General features: G+C 40.7%; 1 protein-coding gene across 6 annotated transcripts in view; it reads left to right on the forward strand.

Annotated features, from left to right (window-relative positions):
* The window catches only part of GRHL2 (grainyhead like transcription factor 2), a 63,814-nt gene that overhangs the window by 25,034 nt on the left and 18,801 nt on the right, over positions 1-19,979 (forward strand). For 5 of the 6 annotated variants that reach the window (XM_052704748.1, XM_052704751.1, XM_052704746.1 and 2 more), the window contains 4 exons: positions 4,140-4,234; positions 13,838-13,996; positions 19,574-19,661; positions 19,748-19,887. In XM_052704748.1, coding sequence (XP_052560708.1) covers positions 4,140-4,234; positions 13,838-13,996; positions 19,574-19,661; positions 19,748-19,887 — 482 coding nt within the window. The remainder of the gene's footprint in view (positions 1-4,139; positions 4,235-13,837; positions 13,997-19,573; positions 19,662-19,747; positions 19,888-19,979) is intronic. The other variant, XM_052704747.1, reaches the window with a different exon arrangement.

Below are 19,979 nucleotides of genomic sequence, written 5' to 3' on the forward strand. Positions count from 1 at the left end.
TTTGGCCAAAGCCACTGGTCTTCTATTCCAGCATCTCCTCACTGCCTCTTGTCTTATTATCATGGTTCTAGCTGAACAGTTTCCCCAACTTCCGCTTTTCTGTGGGGGTATTTAAGGCAGCGAAAACTCCACCTCAGCCCAAATGACTTCTGTCATGACATGTGGTAAAAGAGCCAATATGTCATGTCACAGCTGTTTCTGAAGGCTGCCTTTGTGCTAGTCCCTACAAGCTTATGGTGCTAACGCATACCTTTGAAGGGATGTGCCAGAGAGCTCCTTCCATTGCTGTGCCAACACCTTCTGGCACTGCCACATCAGTGTTTCGTCTGTGGTGTGCAACACACATCAGTCCCCATATCCAGCAGCTCAGTTTATGATACATATTCTGTAAAACAGTGCTCTGAGCTGTGTGTTTACCCATCTTAAAGCAAATGTCTTTTATGTTGCCATTAATTTGAGATGAAATAGATCTGTGCTGACTTTTGAGGCACTGTGGCATGTTTCCTTTATTTGAACTGCAAACATGAGCAAAGTGCAGTGGAGGAGTTCCTGATACAGACCTGAGAGCTGTAAGAGCACAGTTTGTTCAGCACTTTCAGATGAAAGGCTTGAATGCTGTTCAGGTACTGCTATCTTGAGAACATCTGAGATCCAGCTTTAACTTAACTATGTACATTGTTTTTTAAGCACATTTTGTTTTGTTTATGACTTGCATTGTGGATGTTGTTAGGACATGATGGCCCCAAATGCATCTTTCGTATAAGCATCAGCCTGCATTTAACAAAATCTTCTATTTTTCTTATGGGTTGATCTAAATTGACTTTGTTCTGAGGGATAGGCTTGATACCGTTAACCTCCAGAGTTCCTCCTAGCCTAAATCCTTGTGTCATTTTATGCAGATTTTCCTTTAAGAATTCAGCCCAAGGTACTGGGAGAGCTCCTGTAAAGGAGCACTGCATTAATGGCCACACCCTGTGTAGTTAAAGGAGAGAATTAGGTGTTCATGAGCCAGATTAGCAAGTACCAGGATACTCCCTGAGGAACCTTTTAAAGGGCGGTGATAGAGTTTTGTTAAGGGCAGGGGTGTGCATCAAATCCGTCTTATCCTCAGAGGATGACCTGATTATCTCTGCTGGTAGCCCTGCTTCTCAGTTCTTTGAGCTCTCATTAACTAGCAATATGCAGAGAGTTACACAGCTATTAGGCACCTTTCTAACTCTATATCTGGGAATAGCCATTAACATGTATACTTTATTTCACAAAGTTTATAAACATTCATATTATTTTAACTTCACATTTGTAACATGTATTTAACATCCGCGTGTCCATTTTAGTTGTTTATGAGTGCACTTTACATCCAAAGCATGACTTAGCAGCAGAAGGATTACATGAATTTGAAATATTCTAGTTCTGGAGTCCATCTATTCAGTCCTCAGGCAGGAATGACTGCTGCTTGTGCTGCTTCTTCAGTGATTCAGGTCTGCTAGTCTTCCTTCTTTGTATCCTGGAGATCAGAGGCAATAAGGAGGCTTATTCCCTCAGTTTGAACACGCAGGAGTTACTGCTGTATTTGTTTTGCAGACTGGTGCTCTTTTGGATAGGAATGGTGATTGAATGGCTTAGATTCTGTGTGGATCTGCAGATGCATTATTATTAATAGGATAAGTATATACTTAAATGTAAGTCCTTAGTGCTTGAAGACTTAAGCAAGAAGGAGTTTAGGCTAAAGCTGTTTTGGATATTTGTGGAGAGAGCAGCACTTCGTTCTTGTTACCAGCAGGAGTGAGAGATATTGCTGAATTTCCACACTGCTGTGCTATGATGTTGGATCTCTTTTAAAATGAAATGAATAAAGAATACAATATTAGGTTACATCAAATCAGAGTAAGTACTGTAAATTGACAAATACTGGAGCTTCCAACATGAACATAAATAGTGATTATGGAAGCCTGAGGTTGGGATTATCTGTGCTCCAGTGTTTTACCTATGTATTTTCCAAGAAATATTGTATTATTTATGTGCTGTATAAAAAAGAGCTACTAGAGTGGTATGTAACACATGACAGACATTAGCTGTTAATGTTGAAATCTGTCATTATTTAAAATACAGCTTACCCACCAAAATGGGAAATAATTCCTTTAGAGCTGTTTTGCTTACTGAAGAACCTCAATTTTCTGTTTTTGGTAACTCATAGCAGTAGAAGATGAAAATTGTAGTCCCTCTAATAACTTTTACATGTCCTTGGGTGTAAATGCTGTCATAATCTGCTGAGGATTTTTCTTTGCTTATCTGCAAATTGAAGGTAATGGGAAGGCATTCTGCTTTCAGCAGCATGTCACATACACAGTCCATGGGATGTGTGTGTGTGCCAATTGAGGAAGCAGGTGTGTGTGCTGGGGGAAGGGAAGGGCTGGTGGAATACTCTGTTCTGACAGCTTTTTATGGGAAGAAAACATGTGCCTTTACAAGACACCTTGTTCATGTCTTTCCAAAGTGCACCTACACAGCACGCTCATATACAGCAGTCAGCTGCACGAGACACTTTCTGGTGAATCATAAATTTAAGGGGTGGGTGGACGTGTGCACATGAATATTAAACTACTGTGTCTTCTAATTCCTCTCATTTGCATTCCCACACTGAATTTAGATAGTGAAGCCATTGACTTTGGTTAGAAAGGGGATCTGAGTTCACAATAGGAATGAACAACACTTCAGACCTCCCAAACACCACACGCAGTTGCTGCATCACCGCCTGTGGTCAGAGCGGTGAATTCTCACTGTATCCAAAATCACTTATGGATCCCAGGGACAGTTTCACTTGCTCACTGAAATGCCAGTGCTTCAGATGAGAGAAAGTATGGTAGTGACTGCCATGTGTTAAATCATTCTTACAATAGCATTTTTGTTATAAAAGCTTTTAAAACAGTTATTACCTGTACATTGTTTTTAGAGACCAATAGTTCATTTTTGGAAGGGCAAAGGAAATTAATTTTGAAACTACTTGAGAAATGCATTCCATGTGTTGAATAGAAAAATATCCTTAATGTAACTGAATACAAAGCTAAGAATCAGTATGCTTCTGAAGCACAGATTTGGGCAAATGTTAGAGTGATTGGGATTGCCAGGTTACGTAACTTCAGCTCCTCAGCACTGAGTCTGATTAAAGCCCTCACGGGATTCTGAGGAAATGTGTGGATCCCAGAGAAGGTTGGAGCATTTTTTTTTAACCAAATCTGGAGGTTCCTTTAATGGAGAAGACATTACCTCTTTACAAACAGGATCCTTCTTAATCTGCCATCAAAGAGAACGAAATGTGTTTAAAGTGGCAAAGGGAACACAAAAAGAGACTTGTCTTTGTTTTCAATTAAAGAAGAGTGGCAAATTTCTTCCTTACATGCTTTTCTCACTGTTACACTGTTTGTTTTTTTTATTATTATTATTATTTAAATTTTTTGGTCATGTTTGAAATTCAGACTGCTTCCCTCTTGCTTTTTATTCCTTCTGTAAAGCTGCTTTAGTTGGTAATATAACATCAACTGCCACTTGGAAGTAAACAGGGAGAGGATGCAGACAGTTGTATTCAGACAATACATCTTTTACATTTTTTGTTGTCTACTTTAGTATCATGCATACTTTGGAGAAAGGATCTTTGTTTGCTTTGTTTTAGTAGAGATGCAGCACCCAGTGCAGTAATTCTTGGGTAAGCTGAAATTGTTGGGTGAGAAAAGTGCACTGCTGTTACTTGTTAGAAAGCTTCTTTAGGATTTACTGTGAGGTCATTTATTGATAGCAAGCCTTAAACATCCTTTTAAATGTTTTAATAACTTTCAGTTAATTTTGAATTCTTGGCCCTTCCCTTGCCAAGATCATGAATGCACCTACTCTTTGCCACTACAATCACAGGTTCTTTTTAGAAGAAGCAGTATTTTGCAATAACAGTAGCAAGTAATGTGCTCATGTTGCAATATATTACCTCTTTGCAATTAAGCTTATTAATAACTTGATGTAAATAATACAGTAGGTAGTTCTGATCCAACAGAAAACCCAGCTGAAAAGCAAAGGGCTGTTCTGTAGTTGTACTATGAACTGTAAAAGAGAAAGTTCAAAGCTTTTTTGTGAGACTTTGTTATTTCTTGCAGCTGATTACAAAGAGAGTTTTAATACCATTGGGAATATTGAAGAAATTGCCTTCAATGCCGTGTCCTTTACTTGGGATGTCAATGAGGAGGCAAAGGTAAGGAAAATCCATGCAGATTATATCTCTTTATAAGTATCATCCATCCTCAGTCACTGCTGCATTTCTTTCCTATTACACAAGGAGAATAAGAAGGGAAGGGAAGGTGGAGGTCTCCTGAAAGCCAGTCAAACGGTCTTTCTCTGACCAGAGGGATGCTGGCCATCCAAAATAGGGAAGATGGTTTGTCAGAGCTGTCAGGATAACACTGATAACTGCAAATTTTGTTAGTGTTACACAGACCATCCTTGCAATTGGGAATGAGCATATTTTTGAGGACTAATCCATTGTCTTTTGTTTTGTTTTTAATGGTCAAATACCCTGCGTTCAGGATTGTGACTGCTACAGTGAACCTGTAAACCAGACCAGCAAAGCATATTATTAAGTACCCTATAGATAAGGCATCCAAAGAGTAGCAGAGTGTTTCAGCTACAGGGACTACTGCAGGAGAAATGAAAAGCTGCAGATAATTATAAGAACAAGTTTTCCTCCAGAAAGCAAATAGCAAGGGAAATTAGGCTGTGTAAAATGAATGGGGCTATTGCAAGACTCTCCAGGACTTAGACATAATAAATTGACGATACTGTCACTCTTGATACTGTTTTTGTTTTTAACCCTGTCTGTGGCTGTGGAATTGCAACTTGATGATCCTAGAGATCCCTTTCTATTCCAGCCAAAGTGTCCAACAGTCAAGATGTGCTAAGGATCAATCAAATACAGAGACATTTTCATGCACAGTTCCCCACTGAATTTCTAACAGAACAGTGTCATCCTTGTGAGACTGCAGAAAATGAAGTGTGGTAGCACTAGCACTCACTATCCTGACCTGCTGATTGAAGGTGCTGAGCTCTGTACTAACAGGGATTTTCATTGTCAATTTTGTAAGAATAGAGCACTATGTAAAGAAAAGGCAGTAGTTCTGAAAACTGCCTTGCTCTTTCGGAAGGTAACCTTTATGAACAGTTGTACTTGGCCCAGTTGCTAATAATGCTGTATTTACTTGCATAGTGATTACATTTTCACCGCCCTGGACACTCCCCTGCTATGTGCTTCCATTTCCAAATACAGAGGTACATTGTCCTCCAGTCAAAACATATGACCATTGTATGTGGTCATTATGCCAGCAAATGCAGCAGTTCATTTGGGATTTCCAACATGATTGACTTTCGTAAGGACCTTCACAGAAGCACTAACAGCTAAAGCATGGCAGTGCCATCTCTTCCTCCCACCAGTGATCACCATCCCATTGCCAAGCTGGCCATTTTTAAATATATTTGCATTTTCAGCCTCCAGATTTAGCAAGAAACTATGTTGGTCTAGAATTGAGAAAGTTACAGCCACGGATGTCAGGTATTATCCTCATCCATTTTGTTCTAATATTGCACCATTCATTCCTTCCTCGGCTGCCAAAACACAGAACACAGCTCTCACTATGATCACTGAAATATAACATTGGAGGATTTTAAAACAATGACTCTTACTGTTGCTGGTGTAACAAAGTGTCGAGTAAAATTTGAGATTGCCATTTGCATTTCTGCAGGAAATAGTGATTAAAATGCAAATTGGCTTATACGTTTTTTATTTTGAGGAGTAGTTATCAGATAATATTTTAGGTGCTTAACTGTGAAAGTCTTGATAAAAGTAAGAAGATTCATTACATTATTTGGTTATCAAGCATAAATCAGGTTGTACCAGTAAGCTCATCGTCATCCTGCGCTGAAGAGTTTCCCATGTACACGTACACATGCAGACATGCACGCTCTTGTTGGAGACTTTAATAAAATAACCAACTGCAGTCAGTCTGGGGATTCCCATAGGATCCCCCTGTAGTGTTTGAAAGGTATGGACTTGGAGTCACGTCACTGAAAGCAGATTTTTCTCCAGCAATTACCTCACGCAAGAGAGATGAAGAATTTGAAGCCCTAATTACAGACTCTCCTTGCTTAAGCATTTTGAATGATGATCTTTAAACTGGCTCCATTGTTTCTGCTCAGTGTTGTTTTCCCTTTTCACCACAATTTCCAGATTAAAGGTAACCTCACAGGCACAAAGACCTTTCTCTTCTGAGTCAGACAAAAGCAGCACAGAGCAGTTCTTTCCAGGGCCTCTGAGATGCGATGTGATGAAGCGCTCTGCTGGCCTGGGAAAAAATAAAAAAAATAGAGCAGGCTTTAGAACTGCACAACGGAGTGATCTTCAAAAATCTAACAGGAGGAACAGAAGTCACCTAACCAAATATCCCTGCTCCTGGGAGACCAAATCCTATATCTGGGAGGACTTACCTCAAGCATCAGATTTCTCAGTGCTCCACCTGGAGGGCAGCTGATTTAAAGCCACATATTTTTCTCCTCGGACACTCAAGCTGAGTTGTACCTTCTTCCTGGAAACCTCACAGGATGAGAGTGACAACCAGAATTTGCCTGTTAGCAGTCAGTCTGCTTAGGAGTTATAAGGCAGCATTTCAGTTGCATCTTAAGTGAAGAAATGTGTGTTTAATTAATTCAGGCAGAGGTCTCTCTATTGCCTCAGTAGCATGGCAGGAGGGTATTGCCTCTTTCTAGAAGGGGTAAACTCTTTCTAGAGATTACCATGGGGCTTATCATTCAGACTTGGGATATAGGAAAGTGAAGGATCTACGGCTGTCAGACTCTTTGAGACAAAAATACTGTTTGATAAGGAAAAAATGATAGGAAGTAAAGAACATTTTTTGTATGGTCCGTCTTTGTTTCACTTATGTATTTACTTATGTATGCAGGTACTCAGCATTTACGGGCACAGTGATTTGCTGATTCCCTTTAGCTGAACCTGAGCACCATGTTTGTTATTTTAAAAATAATTCTTTAAAGGAAGGTAAGGAAACAAACTGCAGTTAACAAGAACTGGCTGACTAATTTCATCATCTCTTAAAAGACTTTTTATGGTATGCTAAGAGGTAGGTAGTTGCCTTGCTGTTGCTGTAATGAAGGTTTTGCTGGAGTATTTGGCTGCTTGACAAAGTTTTAGTGGAAGCTTTTGAACAGAGAGCTCAGCTTGCTTTTTGATAGACATACTTCTGCCCGCTTACAGTTTTATTGCCGGCAGAATTTAGTTTGCAAAGAAGGTAATTAAGAAGCAGAACACTCCTAGCAAAATTAGGTTATTTTTGTAGTAAATCATACCAGCTCTTTGAGATATACCTTGTTTCTAACTCATGATTTCTAATTTAATTTTCTAATTTAAAATGGTGAGGATGATGTAGCCTTGAAACAATACATTATTTGTATATTTTGCTGGACAGTGCTTTTCCAACCTTTAATTCTGAGGTGTGACTTCAGTGAACAGTTGGTGAAGAAAACTCACTTAAAGCAGATAAAGAATACTTCTCAGTGATAGCAAAAAATTACTGACTTGTGCAAAGACATCCAACTTAGACATGCAGTAAACAGATATGTTGGTGGATATATTATTCATGTAGGTGGTGGCACATAGTTTTTGATAGTTGTGTGCTGTGCAGTTGTATTGAAATGTAGATCTCTAATTCAAAACATGCTGAAGCCCATGGGAACCTTTCCAGTTATTTAATGACTTTTGGCACAGCTGATACAGTAATAAGCTGTGTTTTCAAAGAGTGAGTGATTTGGAGGATTGGGTTCCTAGACATCATGGACTGCAGTGAGCTATGATTCCAGTGGGTGCAGATGTAGAACGGAGTTGATAAAACAGTACAGTCTGTAGCAGCAATTTGTAATGTGACAGTTCATATATCTTTAACATCAGTAGGAATATGTAGGAAAAATTTTCTTAGAATTATAGAATGTCTTAGGCTGGAAGGGACCTTAAAGACCATTTAGTTCCAACCTCTCTGTTGTGGACAGGATTGTCACCCGCTAGGTCTGGCTTACTGAGGCCCTATCCAACCTGGCCTTGAACGGATGGGGTATCCACAACTTCCCTGGGCAGCCTGTGCTAGTTCCTCATCACCTTCCAGTTTCCCCTTAGCATCTAATCTAAACTTCCCCTCTTTTAGTTCAAAACCATTCTCATTGTCCTGTCTCTATCAGACCGTGTAAAAAATCAGGGACATTTTTATCCTTTTATCTTTTTTTTAATCTTTATATAAGATTCCTTTAAGTACTGAAAGCCACAATGAGGTCTCCCTGGAGCATTTTCTTCTTCCAGTTGAACAATCCCAGCTCTCTCAGCCTTTCTTCATAGGAGAGGTGTGCCAGCCCTCTGATTATTGTGGGTCTTCTTTGGACCCATTCCAACAACTCCATGTTTCTTGTGCTGGGGGCCCCAGACTTGGATGCAGTACTGCAGGTGGGGCGTCATGAGGGCAGACCTGAGAGGGACAGTCCCCTCCTTCCTTCACCCTGCTGGCTACATGTGGACATGGAGCTGTTGACCACAACTCTCTTGCTGCAATCATGCAGCTGGTTCCTTATCCATTGAATATTCAGTCCTCCTCAAATCCATCTATCTTCAATTTAGAGATAAGGATGTAGTGTGGGACCATTCAGGTCAAAGGCCTTCAAAAGTACAGGTAGATGACATCAAATTATCTATCTTCCCTGGCCCAGTGGTGCTGTTACTCCATTATAGAAGGCTGCCAAATTGATCAGGCATGATCTGCCCGTAGTGAAGCCATGCTGGCTGTCTCAGATCACTTCCTTGTCTTGCATATGCTTTACCGTAGCTTCCAGGAGGATCCATTCCATGGTCTTCCCAGGTACAGAGATGAGGCTACTAAACTAGTTTCCTGGATCTTCCTTTCTACTTTCTTAAAAATGAGAATGATATCTCCCTTTTTCCAGTCCCTGGAGACTTTGCCTGAGAGTCATGTATTTCATACTAGATGGAAAGTGGCCTGGCAATTACATCAGCCAGTTCCTCCAGGACTCCAGTATACATGTTGTCCAACCCGATAGATCTGTACACATTGCATTTCATCAGATGATCTCGAACACACTCCTCACTCACAGTGGGAGGGATTTTGCTCCCCCAGGGACAATTTCCCAGGGGATCATAGAATTTCACTCTTTTAAGGTTCATTATCCTGACTTTGCTCTTTGCCAGGCCCATATTCCTCGAGATCACAAGTTCAGCCAGGGTGCGGTTGCTGCAGCCCACACTGCCTCCAATCTTAACCTCTTAAATGAGTTCATCTGCATTGGTGAGCACTAAGTCCAGTAATGCTTCTTCTCTGTTTGGTCTATTCAGTATCTGGATCAGGAAGTTATCCTCAACAGACTCCAGAAGTCTCCTGAATTGCATGCAGTCTACCATTTTGCTTTCCCAGCAGACATCCAGGTGGTTGAAATACCCCATCAGGATGAGAGCCTGTGAGTGCAATGCTCCTTGCTGCTGAAGTGCAAAGGCTTTCATTCATAGGGGATAAGTTAATATTTTCTTATTCTCAAAATTTGAAGGCTGAAGAAAAAACTGCTTTTTTGGGAGGAATTAGTACCATGTAGTATTGTACTTGTCATCTACTTTGATAAATCATATCTGCGTGTGTAAATGTGCATTTATATCTCTACTATATAGATATATATTTAAGCATGCAAACATATCTAAACATCGAACATCAAATCACCGAGGTTGGAAAAGGCCAACCATCCAACTACCACCAATATTAGCCATTAACCCACATTGCATAGTACCTCTCCTTATGCTAAAGACAAGTTAACCCATGCTAGCAAATGATGCTGAAATTTCGCTGTAGACAAATGGTTCAGTAAGTGTGCATCTGGGATTCAAGGCAAATGGCATTTTTATGTAGTTGCCAGGGTGTGGTGTGGATTGAGGAAGCTTCAAAAGAGCAGTGTAAACATTTGCTAGAGACATTTGTATTGAAATAAAACAAAGATCTTACCTTTGTATGGGATTTATAAGGTAACGGCTGGCAGGAGAAACTATAAAACCACAGTTTTTGTATATAGGAGGAACGATGGGATTGATGTTAGTAATTAAAGCGACAAGTCATTTAACCTCTTCCTGCTACAGTCTGGAGGGATGAACCCTTTTAAAACAGGGCCATTAGGATTTTGCAGAGACCAGTCACCAGGCATAGCTTCTATGCATTATCACTATTCAGTAGAGAAATTGCTTAAAGTTTCTGATTCTGTGGATAACACTCTTCCCTCCCTTCTGCCCATGGCTCTTTCTGAGTTGATGGAAGTCAGAAATGTAAATAGTAATAAAAAATTTATATTAGAAATTTCGTAACTGCAGACCTTTAAAGTGTGTAAACTGAGAGACCACAACAGGAGTCACGTTGGCTGGATTAAATGATAAAAGGGGAAATGCATTTCTGAGCCTTGCTTTCTTAAGGCAGGTTACTGTATTTGGATCTTGTACATCACTAATTACACTGCAGTGTTTAACAAACAGACAGTAATTCATATAATAACAGCTACATGTAATGGAGCTCAAAAGAGAGTGCATTTTTTAGGCATGCTCTTTTACAATCAGAAGAGTTGTCATTATCTTAGGTCATTTTTGAAGCTTTCTCAGGCACCAAATGTTTCTCCAAATTAGTTTTTCATTGCTAATGGCATGTCTGAGCTGGAAACTCGATGGGAGGAACGCTATCATTAATTGCTCTAATCTCAGATATGCTGACATCGTAAAAAAGACATCATTATAGTGACAATACAAACTTGTTCCTGATAGCAAAACATTGCTAAAATCTGACTTGCAAAGGAGAAAAAAAAAGTTTGTAAATGAATTCAGATATAACCATAGTCGCATCCATTAAAATAGTTCTAAGTTAAGTGTAGATGGGGCCCTGGAGAAAAAAAAGCAGCAATTGTTACCCCTGCTAGTGTCAGTTGTACACTATCTAACCACATAAGCTTGCCATGCAGGAGGCCAGAGCAGGAGGGCTCTGAGAGCTTAGTGCCTTCCCAGAGCTGAGGGCCTTCCCCTGCTTGAGGCTGCCCATGGGGCCACGTGCTGTGCTCCTTGGCTCAGCTCACTGTGAGCTGGTGGCAGGGGCTGCACTGGGGGGGTGAGAGGAGGGCTAAGGACGGGGCAGCAAAAATACTTCACTCAAGTAACACAACTTCTGTCATCTTCCTCTTCCCTCTGCATCCTCCCTCCCCTTTCCAAACCCTCACTCAGTGTTGTGCCCTAAAGAAAAGCTAGTAGATTGTGAAGAGAGAGAAAATGTTTCCAACAATAAATGAAATGTGTTAATTTGAATCCATCTGTCTTTCCACAAGGCACAAGTGATATGACAGAAAGTAGTGTACTCTTTGTGCATGTGAACCTAAAGTGATCATTGCTCCTCAGAGAGCTCCTTATGTATTGCGGTGTCACGATGAGGATATTGAATCTCACAGCACCAATCTATTATTCATAATGAGTAATCCACTATGTGAGGACTCTCAAATCCATAAAGTCTGTCTTGCCCCATCGCTCCTACTGTGCTCTGTATGCCTAGAGGCAGTGGGAGAGGTGATACGCAGAGGATGTGGTTGATGAAGATAGGACAAGGCCTTTCTTTGCCTTTTGGCTGAGTGTGCAGTAGGGGTGGTGCATGCAAAGCCTGTCTGTCCCCTCACACTTTAACATACGGTTTGGAAAATCCCACTGTAGAAGTATGCTAAAGCACAGCGGGGCAGGATTGTTTCATGCCAGACCTCATTCAAGTGCTCTGTGTTCATACACATTTTAAAGCACTGCCTTGATGCTGTAAAGGAGTCTCAAGGCAAATGAAAATTCAGGCCATCTTATTTCAAAGGCGTATGCACCCATATCCACACTTACCTTTGGATCTGGAGGAGACCGAGTTGTAATTTGAAACAGAAATAACACTATCAGTTTCAAAATCAGAGTTTCACCTAGGGCCCTTCCCCACCTCCCTCCTCTCCCCACAGTTAAAGTTCAACTATTTCATTTGTAAATGCAGCTCTGTGATACCATCTGAAGCAGAAATGCAGAGGTGCTATTAGCTCAGTCAGGCAAACAAGCTTGCTCTGGCTCCATCGTAAAAACCTGCCTGTAATGTACCTTCTGCCATTAGGGTAAAGTATCCCCCACCAGTTGTACCAGAGACCTTTATTCTGAGCTCACCTTTCTTTTGGGGATGTTTGCATTTTGTTCATTCGTTTTGGGTTTTTGCCCTGTTTATAGTCAAGCGGGAAGACTTCCTTCATTCTTGAGTCCTCCCAGATTCGGGGGGCCTTTGGCCTCACCTCTGCCTGGCAGGGTGTGCATTTGTGGTGTTCCAAAGCCCTTCTCACTGTGCTCATCCTGCTGGAGCAGCTGCACATCGATGTGGCTCAGGGAATGAACACTGACAATTTTTTCTGTCCTTTTTCATACCTCCCAGTGCTTGTTTTTTGTGTGTGTGTTTTGTTTTTTTTTTTCTTTTCTTTTTTTAACTAAGCACAAGTGGAAAGTAGAATTATTTTAACACACAACTGGTAAAAATTCTTATGTAAAGCACAAATTCTTCCCTGGGAAGAAAAATTGCTTTTTTTAATACAGTTTCATCTCTCATATTTCATGCACGCTGCCCTGACTGAAAGATCTTAGTGACAATGCAGATCACAGCAGCAGCTTTCTTTACACCAAAAGAAGCTTGGAGGTGGGAGACCCTTCTGCAGCTTCTATATGAACATAAGGCAGAAGTGATAGTTTGTACGCAACGTACGTAAAATATATGTTTTAGAAAGCAGGAGATAACTACTGGTTACCTGCAGATGTAAGTATGTGTATAGGAAAGCATGAGAACAGGTTTTTGAAGAACATACAGGCAGAGTTTGTCAGGGATCAAAAGCATTGTCAGGTTTCGTAGATGCTTCATGGAAATGGTGGGCTTCTGAGAAGAGGTTGGAGGTAGCATTAGAAATATTTAAGGAGCTTTTTCCCAGTTTGACAGAGAACAAGAGATGCTTTTTGGACACTGAAGAGAGACTGTGAAGGACCCTTACAATGAAGATTAGGGCTATCTGTTAATGAGAAAGAGTACTGGTGTTAGGAGCATGGAAAGAATCTTTGAAAAAGCGTAGGATTTTTGCTTGAGGGCACTGACTGTGAGTTGCGAGGTGTCAGAAGACCCAAAGATGACTGGGAAGGACAATACAAGGTCATCTCACTGTGTCTGTGTTAACAAATAGTATAAATGTACACATCAGGTTTGTGGAGTGGAACAAGTCAGGGCTAAAGAACTGACATCCACGTGAGACATATTTTTGGAGGTTTTATCTTACATTATCTTTAATCAGTTCCCACAAACTGAGCGGCCATTAGCAGCTGGAGCATCTGGGGTGTTCTCCTGGGTCACTTCTGCTCTGACTCTTCCCAAAAGAATCCAGTTTATGCACACTGGCTCTTTGATCCAAGGCATGGTAAGTTGGGGCAATCAAGTGATTCACTTCAGATGGGAACTGAACCAAACTAAAGCATTGATACATGCCTTAAAAATTCCCTTTCTCAATGTGGGAGCACCTTTGCTGGACTTAGGGCAGAAGTGGAAAATAAATAAATGTGTGAGTTGTCAGAATGGAGATACTGTCTGAATTAATATTTTTTGGGGGGAGATCTGCTCTTCTCTGTTTCCAGAAGTTTAGTGGTTGTTTGCACGTCATTTAAGGTCATCTCTCTGTCACACAGATTTTCATCACAGTGAACTGCTTGAGCACAGACTTCTCTTCTCAAAAAGGTGTAAAGGGGCTTCCTTTGATGATTCAGATAGATACATACAGCTACAACAACCGCAGCAATAAACCCATCCACCGAGCCTACTGCCAGATCAAGGTTTTCTGCGATAAGGTAAGTGGAATGTACAATTACCATGGATAAGGGAAGCACCTCATTTGACAGTTTGTTATTATTGCTGTATTTTAGATCTAATAAAAAGTTTTTCTCCCCAGTAAATTATGTTTCTGGTAGAATTTGGACCAGCTGTATCACAAATCTAGGAGGTTTTCACCCAGTTATTTTATTGCTTTGCAGCCTCTTTGGCCCTTATTCTTTGGCTTGTGAGCAGTAGTTGGACTGTGCAGGGACAGCATATTATAGGTCATGGCACACGAAGATCAAAATAGTCACAGAATGCACTAAGATGCATCTCTGCTTGAGAAGTCAACACTGACCATAGGGTTATGCAAGTGCCATTCTGATGGTGTTGTACCTTCTACTTCTAACAGTCAGCATAGGCAACTTTGTGGAGAGATCTGTGATAGAGAACTGTGATAGAGTTTTATTCAATAAAGGTTTGCTAATTTGTCTTTAATGATGCTTTAGAAAGACCCAGTGATGTAACTGATGGCTTCTTTACTGCTTGATTACAAACAGTTATTCTGAGAGCTTGAATGAAAATTTTCATCACTGGAATTTTCTTATTCAAAACCAACTGCAAAAATATGTTAAACATTCTCACGTTGTGTTTCGGTATTTTTTGTTTCTTGCTCATTTCTTTTGCATAATTTATTCCTTTACAGTGGTTTTTTTCTCATTCCTTTGTAGGGATTGGTAAAATTTGGCAGGTTACTTTTCAGTATCAAAACATAGATTACGTTTTAATGAGTGTGACAACGTCATGGTCAGCTGTTTATCACCAGATAGAAAGAGCTGTTCTGAAATTTATCTCTTTCTTAAAGTTCAATTTCTTAAATTCAATTCTTAAATGTATAGCATGACTACGTTTCGTTTTTGTTTAACGCCTGGCATCCCTGCTGGGAAAGATCTTCCTAGGGAGGGTTGATGCCTGGATTCTCGTCAAGGTTCAGGGATTCGGGAGCTTGCATCTTTTTATGTGACTTGGAAATTTATCCAAATTAGTCTTCCTATCTTACAGATGGGAGCAGAAAGTCAAAAGGCCTTGCCCCTGGCAATACTGGCATTAACTTTATAATGGAAAGGGCAGGAGTTCAACTGTTCCAGGTCTTTGCTACTGCTCCTTCCCCTTTTTCAGTTAGTTCTGTTCTTGCTGTCTTGACAACGGGATCGTGGGGGCTAATTGGTCAGTTGTATTACTGGAGTAAAAAATTTGAGAGTAATGAATGTAAATGTATGCACCGAGGTCTTCTTGCAGTCAAAGTGTTACACTTTTAATTGTAACTTTGAATGTCAAATATTTGGAGATTTGAAGCTACAGATAGATATTAAAAGCTCCATAAATACCAAGTCATTTTCATCTACCTGTTTTTGAAAAGCAATTAGAAAAAAATTGAATTATTAAAAGAAAGGAAGGAAATTCAGAACACAAACTCATCAAGGGTGACCCGCAGACACAACTGGTGGAGATTTTGAATAATACATGCTCACTGCATCTACTGGCTTAATTGGTACTTCAAACATCCAGATGAGGAAGCAGGAAATTAATGTTAAGACTTCTAATCAAATCTGTCTCAAAGTAGAAGAAGAGATCACAGGGGTAATTAAAGCATTATGCGTATCAAAACTATTGAAACTGGGAACTGGAGGGCTCGAGGGTATTGATAATGAGATGTGTATATATGAAATAAATGTATACATGCGTACACACACACACGAGGCTTTTCAACTTAATGCAAGGCTGAAAATGAATTAAGTAAATAAAACTGAATGAAAATTATCTAGGTCAATTCATATGACAACTTCTGTTCATTGGCACTTGGAAAGAGGCTGAAGCCCAATTCTCCTCTCACTTTACACTGGCCTATCTTTACTGACATCAGTTTCTCATTATGCTTTTGCCCATCAATAAGTGGTTGGAGAATCAAAACTCCTGTGCCAGCTCAGCGTGGCGATTGCGCTCCTGTCCACATGGGAGCCATCCTGCAGCTGCAGACAGCTGATGGAGCTGGACATGGCCATCTTTTCCAAGGTGCCAGAATGTATCCTGGCAGTGGCTGACACGATGCTGGGTGGAGGGTCGCTCCTCCAGGTCTTATACTCACCCTTTAGTGAAAATGACAGGACTCAGTGTCTGCTTGGTAAAGGCAACAGAGCAAAGACAATTTTTTGCCCAATTTGTCGTGATTAATTAAAAAAAAAAACTATGGAGTGATTGTAAGTAGCAAGCATATGATCATTTGATACATTCTAAAAGTCTGAATTGAACCGTTATACCCCTGTGTGGCAATCACAAAGAGAAGCTGGTAAGAAAAGTGATTGATTTATTAAAATTATCTGGATTAGGGGAACTGCACAGTAAATTCCTCCCACTGAAGTTCTGAAATGTATCTTAGTTTGAAACAGAGACGAAGAAGTATTTGTTTTTGTCTGTTTTTATAAATGGTCTGTCTGCAGCTGTGGTGCCTCTTTCAGAGCAGTAGATGTGTTTATCCTAGTTAAAACACAGGTAGATGTGTGTAAGTTTTAAGGAAAACATTGCTGATAAAATACATCCTTCAGCTGAAACATAGCACACACGCTGTGCACCGAGTATCTGAAGAAATAGAACTACATCTAGCTAAGTAGCACATATTTTCTGTCTATTAGTATTCACTTGAGCACTTACTGAAATTTAGTATTCTTTTACATTTAAACTAGAAAGCCACACAGATCCAATGTATTCTTTATGTAACATAAATGTAAGCAGATGAGGGCTGCAAGTGGTGTAATCATTTTTGTTCCCTCTTCATTCTCCAACCTTTTTTCTGTGTTTATTTTCTAGTAGACAGTCTTGAAAGCAGCTGTTACAGTGCACATTTTGTTTTCCCAGTGCTAATCCGTTTTGCCCTTGAGGTCTTTTTTATCACATGCAGATCTCTTATGCTACATTAAGATAAGAGAATATAATTTTTATTCCTTAAGTATGTTGTCAAGGAAACTTGCTGCCAGCCCTATTTATATATTGCAAGATGCTTTAGCCAGTGAGTGTGAAGGAACTAGTAATTCAGGGACATTCTGATTTTCTGTATGTGATTAGCTTTGCTAAAAAGCAGCAGAAGCGCTTGATTGGGCAAATATCCAAACACTGCAAAGTAAAATTGCAGTTGTTTTCCATGGATTGTTAAAGGGTACTGAGCAACTGTAATTACCTGCTTGTCTTCAGCTGTCGAGAGAAAAAGGCTGGAGTCTATGGGTCTGTCCTACCAGGTGCGAATTCTTTGGCCTTAATCTAGAAAAAGGTGTACATGTGAGTTTGTGGTGGTGATGGGAGTGATCCTTACAATGGTAAAGGCTTTGCTGGGCTGGAGCTAGAGTGCTTCACGCCTTGAAAGACATAACCTTGGAGGAATTGAAGATTAAGGGGAAAAAAAAAAACCAAAAAACCACCATATTTTGAATCAGCAGAAATTCATAGGGTGGGTTTTGCTAATTGTTGATGGTAGAACGAGTTGCATCGTACACATTCCAGACACCAGTGAAAAATGAAAAGCTCCCTATGTATTCTGACTGGTCAGAGCCTGATTTATAGCCCCCTATGACAGGGTTATTTCTTATTCTGTCCTGATAAGCAATTTCTGATTTATTCGATATGTCGTATGTCTCTGCTGTGAAAATGGTCCAGAAAGAATACTGGTATGCAAAATTCCTGTTGTGGTCCATTGTGTCAGCACCTGTAGCAAGTACATACATTGTGCAGGCTTGGCTGGCCCTGCACAGTGCCTTATAGGCTGCTCCTTGCTCTGAAGGGCCAACAGGTGGTTTTGGGGGTCCAGAAGCAGTTCCATCCCGTCTCACCTCCCACTGTGCCTCCTAATGGTGGTGTCAGTGGATTATATTATGCAAATCTTTCAAACTGCCAAGCACTTCTCTATCTTATCCAGCATTTTTAGTGAGAACCTTTCCATTTATGTCAGCAGGCTTCATATCTAGCCTGCCTCAGATTGTTGGCTTTCTTAGGAATTGCAGTGACTGCGTTGCTCAAGTTAGACCAATAATACTGGTAGGCAGGGAAGGCTGCCATGCTTGGCAGTCACATGCAGAGTGTCGCATCTTAAGCATGTGAGGACAAAGCTGCCATACTTTCCTGGGCTCATAGTTAAAGAGACAGTTGAGGAAAGTCTGAAAACATACATTATTTATTGTGTATAAAAAGCTGAGTCCTCCTCAGCTTCTGCTGTCCTGAAACAGCTGCTTGCTGCTGTGTGAAAAAAAATTGCTTTCAAAGCCTGTCCCAACACCTGCGAGCAGTCAGCTGTGACACTGTGACAGGTAGGGCTGAGGCCTTCAGAACACTGGCAGTGGGGCCTATTTTTGCCTTCGTCAAATAGCAGGAAGCCTTGTAAGCAGTTTTGGTAAGAGCAGAACTCTGAATCCCTCGGAGTTCACACAATACCTGTGGCTGATCTCAGTGAGAACAGGGCTGGGGCCTGCGTCCAAAGGCAGTGTTTCTGCTGGACACCTTCATGTTTTTTAAATAGATGTTTCTTCCACCACTCTTCCTTTGGAAAGTCACTCATAGTTTAAAGCCAGAATGCAGATATTTTCTTTAATCCTTTCTGAGCTTGGTTCATTGGCTTATGTGTGAATTTCACCTTCTTGAGAAAAAATGTTTTGCTTTCTTTTAGAGAAACTTCTAATTTTAATTAGTAAAAAATCCTTAAGTTTTGCATGCCGATAGTCTGGGAGCATATGGATCTTTAATACAGTTCACAAGATGACTGTTTTCATATTTATAATGTAAATTAGGAGAACTTCAAAGGAGGTGTTACTGCTTTTTATTTCAATAACAACTTTTATTTTCTAAACTTACCAAGAAAGTATTTACACAACAGGGGCTTGCAACTTCCCAGGAGTTCCTGGGACCTAATACGGTAATGTTACGATGCTTTCCAGTTTCTCCAGGGTTTCTCCCTGTTTGAAATGCCTGTAGGTTTCTGTAATGAGCCTTTGCATTGAAAACAAGCTGTTGGTGTAGTATTCTTGTATTGGCTAATCTCAAAGGACTTTATAGAGCTGGCCAGCATAAAGCAATCCTACCCCCAAAACAAGGTGGGTGGAAGGGAATTTAGGGAAAAGCTTAGCACAGATGTGATCTAAGATGACAGAATCCTGCAGATGCTTTATGTACACGCATGAATTATGTGGCCTGAGAGCTCCATCCTTTGCTGAGATGCTGGATGCACGAAGCCCTTTGTGCTGGGTGTTGGCAACAGGCCTCCTCCAGACCTCATGCTGCTGAAGCCATTGGTCCTATCTCCTCCACACCAGTAGCAGTGATGCACACTGGTTTATTCCTCTTTCTGGCTTCAACCCTGGGGGCTGCTGGATTTAGGTGCCAGCCTAAATTTCAGATACAGGTGCTTAATAGAGAGTGGCCTGACCATTCATACTCCCCAACAGCCTGGCTGCATTTAGCTGTAATGGGATAACCATTCTCCGTTTGTGCATTTTTGATTGCAGGGCATGATGCTCTCAGTGGTTCGTTCCTCTTAGGCTAATAATATCTGTGGGTTGTCTTTTCTGCATCAGGGAGCAGAAAGGAAAATCCGAGATGAAGAAAGGAAGCAGAATAGGAAGAAAGGCAAGGGCCAAGCATCCCAAGCCTCCTGTAATAACTGTGAGTAAGATGGGCCTCTCTGTTTTGGGCTAAGTCATGCTTCGCATGCCCTCTCTCATAGCTGCATTACTTTGTGATCCTCTCAGCAGCTGAAGGAAAGCTGAGTGCGCTCCCTCTGCAAAAGAAGAGTGATATAACTTTCTTCAAAACAATGACTGACCTGGATTCCCAGCCAGTTCTCTTCATACCAGACGTTCACTTTGGAAACCTACAAAGAACTGGACAGGTAGGAAATAATAATGGGACAAGCAGGTGCCCATCTGCCATCCGACTGCATGTGCTCTGAGGCAGACTGTATAAACACAAAGCACTGTTATT

Source organism: Tympanuchus pallidicinctus, unplaced genomic scaffold, assembly GCF_026119805.1.
Source record: "Tympanuchus pallidicinctus isolate F22 unplaced genomic scaffold, pur_lepc_1.0 scaffold5, whole genome shotgun sequence".
Lineage (NCBI taxonomy): Eukaryota > Metazoa > Chordata > Aves > Galliformes > Phasianidae > Tympanuchus > Tympanuchus pallidicinctus.